Here is a 15,883-nt window from a genome sequence, read left to right as displayed (position 1 = left end):
ATACTAAAAACTAACCTAAGAAAGTAAGTACACTTTGAAAGAAAGAACTTTCTGAATTTTACATGTAAATGGGTAGTCGACATGAAATACTTTTGGGAAGTTGATGTTCTACAATGTGACTTGCTAAACTCTATTAAAACTATTTTAAAGTTTTTTTTTTTTTTTTTTTAATAATTGTCTCTCACTTAATACAATGCCATAAGTTGCATGCAAAATATATTATTTTTAAATTTTATTATAATTGATAAGAATTATTAAAAATTACTTTACTAAATTATTTCAATTAATTAAAAAATAATAAAAGCATTGTTATTACTACCTTTACCACTACTACTATTAATCTGTTTCTTAAATTATTAAATTGAATTATTTATACAATGCCATAAAACCTAATGCAAGACAACGATTAAATTATATAATAGATAATTATTACTGTTATTATTAATTAAACAAAGAATACATTCTTGTTGTTGTTGTTGTTATTAATCCATTTGTTAAATTAAGACATTGAAGTAATTAATTTAAAAAAATATATTTTGTTATATATCTTTAATATAATATGATAATTATTTTGTATGCAGCTTTTATGACATATTAATTTAAAGACATATACTCCTCCCGGTCAAAAATGACTGCATTGGAAATGAATGGGAAATGAATTCCATCTAATGGAAATGCCAAACAAAATGTTACTGAAAGCTCATTTTTTGAGATATCAAGCTCAAATTTGGAACACAACTAGTTTAGATTAATGCCAGTTTAGATTTTTGTTTAGATTTTCTCACAGTTTTAGAGTAAAGTGTTTTGGAAAATATATATTTCAATTGAAAATAGTATTTTTGTGTATTTTTCATAACAATATAACAATGAACACAAAAGAAGATATTTTGAAGAATATGGGTAACCAAACAGTTGATGGACCCTATTGACTTCCATAGTATGGAGAGAAAAAAAATACTATGGAAGTCAATGGGGTCCATCAAATTTTTGGTTTCCGACATTCTTCAAAATATCTTCTTTTGTGTTCAGCAGAAGAAGGAAATTCATACAGGTTTGGAACAACCTGAGGGTGAGTAAATGATAACAGAAATTTCATTTTTGGGTGAACTGTCCCTTTAAGATCACACCTCAAGGCCATTTAAAATTGAAATAGCAAAGACAAAAAGTGGCTTAAAAATATGAAAAATTTGAAAAACGAAAAGTGGTCAACTACAGGACCACAGATATACATTTTCCTTAATACATGCTAATTAATTTAAACATTGATGTCATCTTAATATTTTCCAAATGTGAATTTTATTTACATGCATGCATAGACACAATAACTCACATCATTCACTGTGGATTTGCATCTATCAAGACTAAACAAACCAAATGAACCTGTCAACATATCCAGACAACAAACAAACACCCTCTGCTAATCTATACACACTTTGTTATCCTTTACAAACACTGTAGTAGCACATTTTCACACTAACAAGAGGCCAGAGGTCTGTTTGTGGGGCAGTTTACAGGGTGGAGGAGTCTGAGAAGAGTCTTTTAAGAGCAAGAGAAAGAAAAATAGGGCAGCCAACAGGATGGGGGCTTACACTTCCCTGTGTGCCAGGCTGTTTGGCAGCTCATGTGCACTTTTTCAGGTGGCATCTGTAGTAAAACTTTCAGCCACACCAACACACACACTCCTGTGCTGCTGTCACAATGTGGCATGTGAACGTCTGGTATGGCATGACACTTGAAGCTTACAGCTTTGGAGACACATAGCGCCTTCCTCTGGTAGCATTTAACATCACAGTGCACCGGGGCATCGATGTTGTGTAAATATAATAATTGCAGGTACTCTTATATGATGGTTTAGAGAATGGGACCCACATTTTCCCATTATCATTAATGACCCAAATTTGACTAAATTCTTACAAATTCTTTGTAAGAATATCACTAACACTGTTGAATGAACAGTATAAGGTAATAGCAGTTTTTGTTAATACAGTAAAGTTAGTAAGTTGGTATGAGCCACCACAGTCATTAAAAATATAGAATATTACAAAATAAGTGAAAAAAGTGGTATTTTGGAAACTACAATTACTATGGTAACTCTTTGGTGCTCTTCGCAATTAATGTACTGTATTTCAGTTTGATCATGTTTTTTTTATTTAATATTTTGTATTTTTAGGGTATTTTTTGGTACTAAATTATATTTATGCAGTAGTTGTAATCCATTTATTTACTTTTTGAGCACACAACTGAAAAATTAATTTCCAACTTAAACTGTCATAAATCTTGAATGCTTTGGAGCACAGACTTTCTCTTTTTAAAGATGACACTTGATAGATTATTGCTGAAGTGGAAAAAAAAGAAGCTATTTTCAATTGAAATATATATTTTCCAAAACACTGTACTCTAAAACTGTGAGGAAAATCAGAGTCGGAAATCTAAACAAGTTGTGTTCCGAATTTAAGATTGATATCTCAAAAAATTAGCTTTTAGTAACATTTTGTTTGGGCGCAGTAACAAATATTTCCACTAGATGGAATTCATTTCCCATTCGTTTCCATTGCAATCATTTTTGACTGCGAGGAAGTACAGGTGTGACTTTTTTCTTTTTTTAGGACCATTTAACCTTTTCAAATCATGTCAATGATTTTTGTGTGTGTGCGTTCACATAGCAAGTGCCAAAACCTTTAACAAGTTTCGTACCATTCCGTTGAAGTAAAAAAAAAAAAAAAAAAACTAAATGTAAAATTACCGAAGACCACCAGGGTTGATAAAACATTGAACATTGATCCTGGTGAATAGAATGAAAATCATACCTGCATGCAAATCTTTTCCAGCTAACACACAATGTACCAGTTACATAATTTATTTGTACTTTTTGGTAATATGACTTACTATTTTGTCTTACTATTTAATTATGGCGTTGCATACTTGTAATTTCATTCGCTCTCATAATTTCATTCTTGCCACAAACACAGTAATAATGTCTGACAGGAGGTGAGAGGCTTTTTATTTCATAGCAAGATATGAAAATAACATTAGAATAATGACACTGAAAATGCAAGTTTTTGAAAACGATACCATTATCGTCTCAATGTAAACTACAAAAATGTGAATTTGTGAAAATTTGTGAATTTGACGTCATGCGCATGTGTATTACATGTTCACTCTATACACTGTAAAAAAAATTTCATGATTTATCACATTTTTTCTTTTGTCAAATCATCTTCAATAATTAAATAGTTTCTGTTGATCACCTTCCTTGTATTAACTCAAATTTTTAATTTCAATGAACTCAAAATTTTAAGGCAACTTTTTTAAGTTAAACCAGCAATTCTTTTTTACAGTGTAGGGGCGTAGTTTTTCTTTACAAAGGGACATCGCCAACTACTGGCCTGGCATGAATAATACAGTGTTTTAGTCATTTTCGTTGATCCGTGTGAATGGGGATTGCATTGTTGTCTGTCCATAAAAACAAAAAACAAAAAGGAAAAACATTTCAGTTTTAGTACATCATTGTCATGTAAACATATACCCTTCGTTTTTTGTTGTTGTTGTTTCTTTGACAACACACTCCGTGACCCACTCAAAATAGTCTTGCGAGCCACTTTTGGTCGTGACCTACCAGTTGAGAAACACTGGTTTAGAGAGACAAAAGAGATCTGAAAATGTGACTGATAACTGGCGTGGTGTTTGAAGGATGTGAGGTCAAACGGCCTTACAAGGAAGAACAGCCAGTGTAACAGCCTGACCTCATCTCAACCCCTGCACTGGGAAAACAATCTGTATTTCACAAATCTGCTTCAGGTTGTTGAGCTTATGATCCATTTGACTTGACACACAGAAGCGCATTACAGAATGGTGAGAGGTGGACAAGAGGTTGCTTGTGGTGCAGAAGTGTCCCCTGCCCTCTCTCTGTATGCTCTTATTGATACTGCTACGAGAACACACACACACACAAAGCATTCAGCCCTGTTTACCTTGTGTGTTTTTGAGGATTTATTTAGACTCTAGATGTTTTTAGCTTAGCCAAGCAAACCACTGGTATTTCCTTCACATGTCTCTGCCATACACTGCCCCTGTGTGTGTGTTTATATTAAAGACGTACTGTAGTTCGCTCTCTGTGGGTTATCTGGCCTCTGAAGAGCGATTCTGCTGCTTATAAGGGCATTCATTAGAGTCAGATCCAAAGTCACTCTTGTTCATCACGTATAATGCAGAACTGGTTTCAGAATAGATGCAGTGTTGGGGAAAGTTACTTTTAAAACTCCCTAAAACTTACTCCCTAAAAAAGGAACTAATTGTGTCACTAGTTACTTTTTATGAAAAGTAATGCGTTATGTTACTTTTGCGTTACTTTTTCTCATCTGGACTGGGCTGTTTGCTTGTTTGTTTGTTTTTATGACAACAAAAAAGTTCTATTTGTGGCAAATTTTAAGGCCCTTTCACACCAAAAGTGAAATGAATAAGCCTCAGGCTGAAGGAAATGCAAATTCACGCCTGTACAGTAGAGGGCGCAGCTCAGACAAACAAACCTTTCAGCTGTGCTGCCATTCTGGAATACAGAAGAATAAGACGCAGGAGAAGTAATAAATGAGTAAATGCATGTTCACATTTTTAGATCTAGTTTAGAATAAACATCATGTTTACACAGCGCACACAACACCTCTGCACTTACTCACAATTTCACTCAACATGGGGACAAGAGAGCTGTCAGTCAGTACATGGGAAAAGTAACTTGTGTTACTTATTTGAAAAAGAATCTTTAAAAGTAATCCGTTACCTTACTAGTTACTTGAAAAAGTGTTACCCCCAACACTGACAAAGACATTGTAAAGTTGCCACAACAATGAAAACTGAACTGAACAACAACAACAAAAAGTATTTGTCAGGTAACTTTAAAAATGTGCTTTAAGTGTTTTTAAATGTCTCAATTATCTCAAAAATATTTTTAAAGTGTTATTTATATGACTGAATCATCTTGACAAAATGTTCAATTTTTAAAGCTCCGTAACAACTACACATTTTCATTCTAAAATAAAATAAAAAATAATAATTATTATTATTAATTAATTGCATACTTTTTGTACATTAACTAATTTGTAATAATCATTACCTGTTATGTAGCTCAATAATTATTTTGCATGCAGCATTGATGTATTTTAGCAATTAAGAGAGAATTATTTTAAAAATTAGCTAAATGATTTAAAATATTTTAGTTTAGTATGTCAGACAGACTGCACATCCTCTTCCAAAAGTATTTCATGTTGTTTACCCATTTACGTGTATAACAAATTAATAAATACAGTAATAACAGACCATTTATTTTTATCAGATTAAAATAATTTAATAAGAGTAATCTCATGATTTTTTCAGTTGAGAGCCCGATCTCATGAAAGTGCGTATTACTTTCTGTGTCTATTTGGCATTCTATTTATAGCAGAAATTACTATTGGCGTGCATATGATACGCACGTGTTTGACGTGCATATACTACACACTTTTCGCGTGCATATGATACACAATTTTCGGCGTGCATATGATACGCAATTTTGGCGTAGGCCTACACATAATACGCCCCTACCCCGCACCACTAATCCTACCCATTGCATATTAAAAAGTAATTTCAGCTATAAATAGCACGCCAAATACAAACATAAACACGTGCTTTATACGCAGACTCAGTACTAGGAGATTGTGTTGTCTTAAATGACACATTTTACTGATTTGAGCCCTACTGATGAAGCTGTGGTACCCGAGACAAAACATGTTGGGAAACACTGGTCTGTGTCATCTTCCACTAATTTAGTGTTCTTCAGAAAATAAAAACAGAATTTCTCTGGAATAATATGAGCACAGAACATGACAGGAATAGTGACCAGGGCATAAGTGGGCCTTTATCTCAGTATCTTAAACTGAGATGGAAATGGGAAGCAGAGCAGAAACAAAGAAAGAAAAAAGAGAGAAAGAGAGACTATGTATTGTAAATGAGAAGCACAGAGTATATCTACCTCCATCTGTCTCTGTCACCACACTGCAAGAAGAGGGGAGCGCAGCCTCTTTCACACGCTTTTTTCCCTTCTCGCCTGTTCCTGTCTAAGTCTCACACTCCTCTCATTTCTCATGTCTTTTGCTCTGTCACCAAGGTGCAGGAGCCTGAGGTGAACTCATAATGAGCTTGTGAAACTCACTTTTCCTATTGTTTTCCTGGACTAACGCACACACAGAGTCTCTCCTTCAGTTGGGTTTCCTCTCAATGTACAGACAACAGCAAGCCTTGATCTTTGCTCTGCTGTAGCAGCACAGTGACAGCATGTCTCAGATACAAGTAAGACCCACTAATGATGCCAGCGCTCATGTGCACATACATATGAATTATGGATTTCCTTCCCATATTGCTATTTGAACGCATTGTCATATTCCCAGTTAGAACTACTACATCAGGATGCATTTTATATTGCATGGCCAATTCTCAGAAAACGGTGCCATTTGTGTTCCAGTTGTGTACTCCAGTATTGTTATTGTTAACTAAAACTGTTAAAACATTTTTTATTTTTTTTATTTTTTTTTGTTATTTGAAATAAAGCTGAAATATAAATATTACATGGAAAAAAAAATTAACAAAATTTGAAATCTTTTCATGGCAACTAACTGAAATATGGTGAAGTACTAAAATTACTAACTGCAATAAAAAAAAAAATTAAAACTACTTAGTACTTTTATTATTAAACTAATAATAAAGAAACAATAAATGACAAAATAAAAACATCAAAATTAATAAGATTAAAATGAAAACTGAAAGTATAAAAATAAAGGCTAATTAAAAATATTAATAAAAACTACTAGTATATAAATAATACTAAAATAACAGTAGTGAACTAATGATTTACTGTTAATATAATATTTGAGTAGCATGTAATGAAAAAAGAATGTTGCATCTCAATGAGCACATTTCAAATTCATATAGAATATTTCTAATATATATTAGTACATATTCTGGCCTTGAGGTGGGGAAAAGTTCAGTTGTAACTTGTTTCAAGAAAAAAAATACTATTACTAAAGCGTACAGAGTGTGTCTCTCTATACTACAACCTTTTATGTTCCAATAAGGTTAGAAAGCCATGGATGAATAATTAAATGAATAATATTTATTCATATATGTACATAGCTCTGAATATGCCTGCTAAATCTTTTGATGATGATACTGACATTTTTTCTTAAAATATAGCCTACATTTGCAATACAACATATTGGGACATTTGCATTGTTTCTGAATGGATCTAGCTCCATCTAGCGGTGAAATAAATCATGAACAACACGACGGGATGTGCATCTGATCTGAAAACAATTGATATTTTGCTAGACCCTTTGGTACCAGGGCACGAACCCCAGTGAAATACCGCTGTGTCCCTGTGAAATATTACTGATAAATCTTTGTCTGACAATGATAATTACCGATTTTGAGACTCATTTTCCTTGATAATATTGATAACATGTAAGCAATTTTTCCGTGTTTTTCAGTATTTCAGTATTTTCTGTCCGCTGTTTAGAATCAGAACCAATGGTGACAGATACGCGAATAAATCACTCTTTGGATCTAATCTGATGAACGGATTTGCAGAATTTGTTCTCGATTCAGTTTGATTCATTTGGACAGTTCACTCATGCACTGATTCTGTTTTTATAAAACAGAAACCAAAACAAAAAGAGCAGAATGAGGCGGATATTTAGGCCACCTACAATTCATTGATAAAACTTGCAAATTTCTTTTATCATTTGTAAGTAGGCTATATCCAAAAGTCTTTAATTCAACAATAAATAGGCTATATAAAATAATAGGCTAAATGTATGTTAGGCTATATGCCTATATATATATATATATATATATATATATAATATATATAAAACAGAATTCATTTATACATGTCTCAAAATAGCACATCATATTTCTGGGGAAACACACAGAAGCTCGTCAAGGCTTGAAGTCTTGGTCGTAGGATTAGATTTGTGGTTTGGTTGGAACGGTTTGTTTAGGTCAAAATTCGAAGTTTAATCTTGAACAAAACTGGATCAGTTCTCTAAGCAGATTTCAATTTCAACTGATGTCATCATGCGAGTAACATCGCTGCACTGGAAACCTCCAATAGCCACCAGTAGTGCGTCGCTACCCACATTCAACACTAGGTGGCGCAGTGATCCTGGCATCATGACATGTCCCCATGTGATAGATGGCGAAAAAAAAAAACCATAAACATAAACCTGCTCACCTGAGAATATTTTAAGGCCTACATCTGAATAGTTCATTCTTAGCATATGTCTATTATTGATATCATATGCTTGTGGTTATTGATATCATATAAGCCTATTTGTGCATTAGCATAAATTACATCTACATTTTTATTTATCGTATAGGTCAATGATTTATTGTGAGGGACAAAGAAATATCGAGCTGAACTTTAACGTATATTCTATCTATCTATCTAGTTATCTATCTAGTTATCTATCTATCTATCTATCTATCTATCTATCTATCTCCACAAAAAAAAAAAAAAAATTGTCTGAGATCAAACTATAATTCGTGTAATAAATACCTGCTGCCACGGACCCCCTAGCGGTCAGGACAGCGTGATAATTTGTTAATCCATGATATTCAGAAGGACATTTATGTACAGCAGCTCGTCTGTAATAACGTGCATTAGTCCTCATGTGGAATTTCGTCTAAATGTTTTGCAATATGTTTTGGATATCGCTTAAAAATTATTCTTGTTAAAATGTTTGTGAAAAGAAAAGAAAAGAAAAGAAAAGAAAAGAAAAGAAAAGAAAATGGGGAAACCACGTTTTACAACACTCAGAAACTGTACGTGTGAATAAATCGAAGAATTAACCAGTTAAAAACAAAGAACGTTTCTAAATTTCGATCATTATTTGCAGTCTATTCCTGAAACGGTGACATTTTGATGCTCATTGTGTTGCTCCAAAACATAAAGACAATTTTAAAAACGGGAACTGATTAGCCTGCAAAGCAGATTTTTATGTTGCATATGACCTGTAATTTTGTTTGTAAGCAGCGGGTAGACAGTTTTGTTCGCTACAGCTGTACTTAACCACATAACACATTTTAAAATTATGAATTAATATTTAATTAATAAAACGTTTGGTCACGGATTAGAAACATTTTAAATTATTTTATGATATAGTGAAACTACAGATCTGGAACTTTTATATAAGCCTATTAATTCGTCAAATATCAAGGCTACAATAATACAATAATAATTTGATGATGACGATGATAATAATAATAATAATAATAATAATATTAATAAGCTGTTTCGGGAAGTATCAGGGTTTTTTTTTATTAAATTATGTGGTGATCATTTTTGTAGTGGCTAAATATCATAACTTATGCTATGCAGGTAAAATAATTTTAACAACCAAAAGCGTTACTATTAGGCCTATGTGTATATATATATATTTTTTTAAATCAGCTGAGATTTCAGGAAGACAACAAGAACCGAATCAGGAATAGTCTGTTTAATCCTTTCTGTTCATAATATAAAACAAAGTTTTTAATTTGCAAAATGTATTAGCCTATATAGGCTACTATTGTTTTGAGAATTCCTAGATTAGCCAAAATTCGGTTTTCTCAATTTTAGCAAGTCTGTAGTCTGTCTCTTTCTGTTTATGAATGACTTAAATCATCTCCCTGAAATCCCAATCCATATGCCACGCCTACTTCGAGGAGATTGTCATCTATTGGCTGAAGGAGACAAGAATACAAGATTAGACACCGTATTTGCCGCACTTGGGTGTATATATGACCAAATTCCCCTCACAAAAAGTAGACACTTGTTGTTTTTAACCTGACCAGTCAGAGATAGCATTGTGCGTTACAGTGAGAGCGTGAGCTCCAGAGAGACACATTTGCCTTATAGGCACTGGAGATATGAACACCATCGACGCGCAGATCCATAACAATAGTAACGCTGCTGTCAACCCTCTCCAGCAACTGCCAAAAAGCGCTCACGAGACACCGGATATGGCCGTGTACTGTGACAACTTCAGTGTTTACCACCAACAGAGTCTACCTGCGGCGCAGAGACCAGCGGGCTACGGCCTGGGGGACTACGCGACCCCAAACCCATACCTATGGCTCAATGGACCTAGTGTCAACTCCTCTTCGTCGTACATACATGGCAACAACAGCCCCTCGTTCATCCCCCCGGCTTACGGCTCTCAGAGGCAATATCTCACTAACTCCTCCGGGTTCGCCGGTCCGGACTTAGGCTGGCTCTCCATCGCGAGCCAAGAGGAACTTTTAAAGCTCGTGCGCCCGCCTTACTCGTACTCGGCTCTGATAGCCATGGCGATACAGAACGCGCACGAGAAGAAGTTAACTTTGAGTCAGATTTATCAATATGTGGCGGATAATTTCCCGTTTTATAAGAAGAGTAAAGCGGGATGGCAGAACTCCATCAGACACAACCTTTCCCTGAATGACTGCTTCAAAAAAGTGCCGCGTGACGAAGATGACCCAGGTGAGTGATGCTCGTGCACCTTTTCATACAAGTGAGCTAGCCATGAACTGTGATATAGGGACAATGACGCGATACTCATTTTTGTCCAGATCTATAAAGTTATTAAAAAAAAAAAAAAAAACGAAAGTTCATAGAAAAATTACTTGAGAACATAAATTACCGCATGTAGCCTATACTTGTTTATTTCTGAATTAGAAGTCATACATGTCCAGAGATTGTACATTTATTAAATAAATAAGAAGGCTAAATTAATAAATAAATACATAAATTAATTAAACTGTTCCTGAAAAGTGTAAATACATTATGAGGAAAAAAAAGATACATGTTGACATAAGTTTGGCATTACCTTTTATTATATTTTCATTAAAAAGTAAAAATAATGCTTTAAATTTTTATTTTATATATATATATATGTCAACATTTTCCATTTTGTTGTAATGTGACCCCTTTAGATCCGATTTTATGACCAATTTTTTGAGGAAAAAATCTTGAAAGACTTCATTACATGGCACATTTTGATCAAATGAAATAACCCTCAGAAAATAATATTCATGAAATATACCCTATATGTCAAGACGTTGAATTTATATAGGTCTTACAGTAAAATTGGTCAAAAATGACCTCGTTTGAAAACGTTTTTGGACATTATTAATTAAGTCGTGTACTTTCGGGTGTATTCAGTGTGCAATTGACGTATTTTATTGTTTTGATTATTATGCTTGACATTATTAAATGGGTAATTAAATCATAAAATCAAAGTTAAAAAAAAAAAATACTATAAACATTGTTCACAAATTTCTTGGCACATGATTATCACAATCTTTATTTTTTTTTTTTTGTAATTGACCCAATAATGTCATTTTAAAAACTTGCAAAATCGTTTAATGTTTAAAAATTAATCGAATTTCACTGTAAATAACGTATGCATGAAAAGTTGCCTAATTTGGGCCCTGATACCAACTATCCATCTTGTTTGAAGGGAAAGGAAACTACTGGACTCTAGACCCCAACTGTGAAAAGATGTTTGACAACGGAAACTTTCGTAGGAAAAGGAAGCGCAGATCTGATTCCAGCACAGGTGTTGCCAGCAACACAAAACCGGAGGATGATCGACAGCTCGCAGGGATCAAACCCACCGACAGCCCTCACCTCACCGGACCCGCATCTCCTGACACTGATGCGGCCAATGACAGCCACAAAGGCGCGTCTCCTGCAGGCCTCGCGAGCGCTCCGTGCTTCAACAATTTCTTCAACAGTATGTCTGCCTTAAGCTCGTCCTCGGCTCCAACTAGCAGACAGAGCTCTCTGGGGCTGGTAAACGAACTTTCCAGCCGAAATATCAGCGCTTTGAGCCAGTACCATGCCACCTCAGCACCTGATGCAGGTGGAGCGAGCGAGCTCCAGGACAGTGTGCACGTGAACCGTGGAATGTACTATAACTCTTTTACTGCTGGCGGCCAGAGCGCGCAGTTCAACGGACACTTCTACAACAGCTTCAGTGTGAACAGTCTTATTTACCCCCGAGATGGAACGGAGTTATAAATCTGTCACGCTCGTGAATAGCCTATCCATGTTTTCTAATAAGAAAGAAAGATTTATTTTTTCAACACTGTGTATGTGCTGCTGAAATGCAACATGCCTTAGAAGCAAATAACATTCATTTAAATGCGACATTTACACATTGACATCCACCAAATGAGTGAAATCCGATGTATTAGTGTCAAAACACGTTTTATTCTGTGAAAAATCTATTGACTTCTACATTGGATTCCTTTATGTCTTAACAGAGATTTCCATATTATGTGCCAGCTTTTTGATCATGCACTAATTTAAATGGATTTATCTTTTTAGTTTGAATTTATAATAGTGTTTGTAGTAGTAGTTTGATGGAGGGATTGCCTTGGTATCCATGATTGCCAAGATTCAGTATTGTCCAATATCGAAAAAAAGTTCTGTCTCTTTTTTTTTTCTTTCTATTGTGTATTTTTGTAAATGCAATTGTTTTGTTATATACTCTTGTTTTTAACTATTTATATTAAGTTATGTAACTTGCAGTTTGTCCTTTAAGGAAAGAAATATGTGGTCTGGTAAGCTTAAATGGTTAAAATGAAACTTTTACCTGCAAGGTATAAGGTAATAAGTGAATTATCGAATGTCATCATGCCACTAACTCACTTGATTTTAGGATGTTTCATAGCCGATGATCTTTACACAGATAAAAGTCACTACATTTATTTTTCCAAAAATTATGCAAAATATTAATTTTTAAAGAAAATAAAGAATTACAAATCCAAATCTCAATATTTAGATTTTTTTCCCCCCTTGAACATTTGCACTTTTAATATGAGTTTACAAACCTATGCTGGATAAAGATAGTATGCATTTAATTCAAGCATTAAAATTACTAAGAAATATTTGTTGAAAAAGGCAACGAATGTGCAAATGTGAAACATTTTGCATTCTCCAAATATTAAACTTAGTTAAACTCCTCAGCGCTTATATATATATTTAATTAAAAATGACTGCATCACTATCAAAACTCTGCAAAATGGTTGACTACTCTGAATTATTTTAAATATTGGGAATAGTGACCATTTTATGTCTTTTTCTTTTAGGTGAAATGATAAAAATGTTTTCTTATACCTGTGCTTATCACAAGAACCACAGCTGAAAAGTTTAATACAAAATAACCTGTTGTTGCACAATGCAGTTTTAAATCTCTGAGACTGTCTGGTTATGCAATCATCATGCTGACTGTCCTGTGCAGACCTCAGGAGTATTTCTACATGCTGTTTCTGGCTCTCCAGCCTTAGTCTTCTCTGAAGAAAGCAGAAAGATGCACAGATAGCAAAGCTGAAGTTTCTGTCGTATTTCCAAGTTCCACAGACCACAATACCACTATTGTTCTGTGTGTACCAGAACAGCTCTTACTCTATGTCTCTGTGTTAAAAATGACCAAATTTGATTACATCTCTCCAAGTGTAATGGTATTTTTGTTATTGATATATTTGTGATTTTTTAATTCTTTAATCTACAAAGACAACATGTATAGAAGGCATTAAAGCACACTGAAGTGAGATGAATTAAAAGGGGTTGCCCGCCTCCTTTTGTGCTCTCTTCATTAGAACTGTCTGAGTAAAAGCGGGACAGACCCAAGTGCTTGTTTAGAGATTAAGGGGAGAGAAAAAACTCCCATTGAGAAATTCCCTCAGTAAGCAGGGCAGTGCCACCCAAGAGGAGATGAGATGGAGAGGTGTGGATTTGGGTGGAGGCCAGTCAACTTCAGGTTCAGAGAAACAGAATGAGAGCACAAATTAAACAACACCGTTTTCTGCATATATATATATATAAAAATTAGGCATATGACGTTATCAAAGTTTCATATACAGATATTTTTCTGAAGCTTTTATCATGGTATATTGTATTATTACGGTATTGAATTGAGTTGCCAAAAAGTGTTGTCCTAATAACTTTTCATATAACAAAAAGAACATTTAAATACAATAAAACAATACACAAAAACTGTATAAAGTTAAACAACTGTTCATTGTTAGATTAGGTCCATTAAATATAATAACTTTTGATTGCTGTACATTTTAACCGCTTGATGGAAAAATTGCTATTCTTAAAATGCACTCTAAAATCTAAATAGCCTAATTCATAATAAGGAATTATTCACAGTATTTTGAAGTGCTTACGATAACAATATTGTGCATGTTCATTTTGTGATGTCTAAAAATAAGTTACCTGGTTGCCTTAAAATTTTGAGTTAATGAAATGAAGGCGGTTGGTTTCATCAACAGAAACTAAATATTATGTTATCTGAACAACATTGATTATCCGAGTTGATTTTACAAAAGAAAAAAATGTGATAACAAATCATGAAAGTAATTTTTTACGGTGTGTGTATATATAATTATATAAATATATATATATATATATATATATATATATATATAAAATACACACACACACACAATTATCTGCAGTTTGTCTTGTCAACCAATCACAGTGGTCTTTGCCACAGTAATAATTAGAGTTTGGTGGGGGCAGGGGCTTATTTAGCATCTCTGAGTTGCCATATTTACTCAGACACCACGCAAGGCGGCTTTTTTCACTAAGCACTTTACCCTACTGCCAAATATGACGTTGTCAATTAGTCGGGGCCTGACGCTCTGTGCTTACTTAGCGCCTGGGACAATCATCAGGCAATCACCAGCCCCCACCAACACCCAGCCCTGTGCGTTCACCTCTATCTGCCTGACTGAAAAGCATCTTTGTTTCTCAATAAAGATGAACTGTGTGAACAGATGAACTATAAAGTACTTGTTTCTGGACAACCCTGAGGCCAAGTAGTTTTGGGGGTAAGGGGATACATATGCACAGAAAATTTCTAGTTGACATATTTACTCTACTCACAAGCACAATCGTGGCTGGGAATGTCTATCTGAAATAGTCAAGGTCCAAACAAAGTTGGGGCACAAATGTCGGGGGCCTGTTTTTACATTGTTTTCATCACAGAGTTTTTTCTTGAGCATACGGAGCCCTGCAGTAGGGAAAAATCAAGATATTGTGGCCATAAATTCCAGAATTTGTTTCCTCCTTTTAGTTAAATCGTGGACACAATTTAGCTAAATTAAAATGAGGCAATGAATTAATTTATCCGTGATTTAACTAAAAATGAAGTGGCCCCATCTATTCCCTGTCTATAAGCATGTGCGTGGCTTTCATATGCGTCCTTTCTGTTGAAGTCCAGATCAAATTAAATTAAACAAAAAATGGATGTCTAGTCATAATTGTCAAGTTTTGGAAATTAGTAAGTCATGATTACAAAATCGTCCTAGCATGACCAGACAGAATGGAAGCCTGTTATGAGTATTTTGGACAAATAACAATTTAGTTGTATGAAAAAAAGAAATTCAAGTAAAGCTGACAAAATTTCTTTGAGTAAATACAAATCATTTGAATTTGTCAGTTACATAATTAATTTGTGCATTTCACTCAGCAATGTTGAGTTGACTGAACAAACACTTAAGTAAAGCTGACAATACTCATTTTTAGTAGAAACAACTCAGTTAAATTAAGTTCAAGTAGTTACGTGAGTTTTTAAGTAATGTGAACAAGGATGGTTTGAGTGAAATAAACAACAGTGAAAGTTTTTTTTTTTTTTTTGAGTGTACCCTAAACCTATCCATCACAGAAAGATTTCTGCATTTTCAATAAATAAATAAATAAATAATCAAATAGTATGATTTATAAGCTGGTTTCCTCATAGGGACCAAAAATGTCCACACAAGGACAAGGATTACTGATATTGCCATTGCCGTAGGGTATACTTGAACCACACACACACATACA

The 15,883-nt window shown here is 34.1% G+C and overlaps 1 protein-coding gene across 2 annotated transcripts in view; it reads left to right on the top strand.

The window, feature by feature from the left end:
* foxi2 (forkhead box I2) overlaps positions 1 to 13,470 on the top strand; it is a 42,471-nt gene extending 29,001 nt beyond the window's left edge. Inside the window, exons 2-3 of one of the 2 annotated variants that reach the window (XM_051918222.1) lie at positions 9,994 to 10,525; positions 11,505 to 13,470. In XM_051918222.1, coding sequence (XP_051774182.1) covers positions 10,027 to 10,525; positions 11,505 to 12,067 — 1,062 coding nt within the window. In that variant the 5' untranslated portion in view covers positions 9,994 to 10,026 and the 3' untranslated portion in view covers positions 12,068 to 13,470. Of the gene's footprint in view, positions 1 to 9,660; positions 10,526 to 11,504 lie in introns of those variants that run through there. The other variant, XM_051918221.1, reaches the window with a different exon arrangement.
* Positions 13,471 to 15,883: the final 2,413 nt, after the last annotated feature.

The sequence above is a fragment of the Ctenopharyngodon idella genome, chromosome 13 (assembly GCF_019924925.1).
Source record: "Ctenopharyngodon idella isolate HZGC_01 chromosome 13, HZGC01, whole genome shotgun sequence".
Classification (NCBI taxonomy): domain Eukaryota; kingdom Metazoa; phylum Chordata; class Actinopteri; order Cypriniformes; family Xenocyprididae; genus Ctenopharyngodon; species Ctenopharyngodon idella.
Note: the sequence above shows the minus strand (reverse complement) of the source record. Positions and strands in the feature narration are given on the sequence as shown.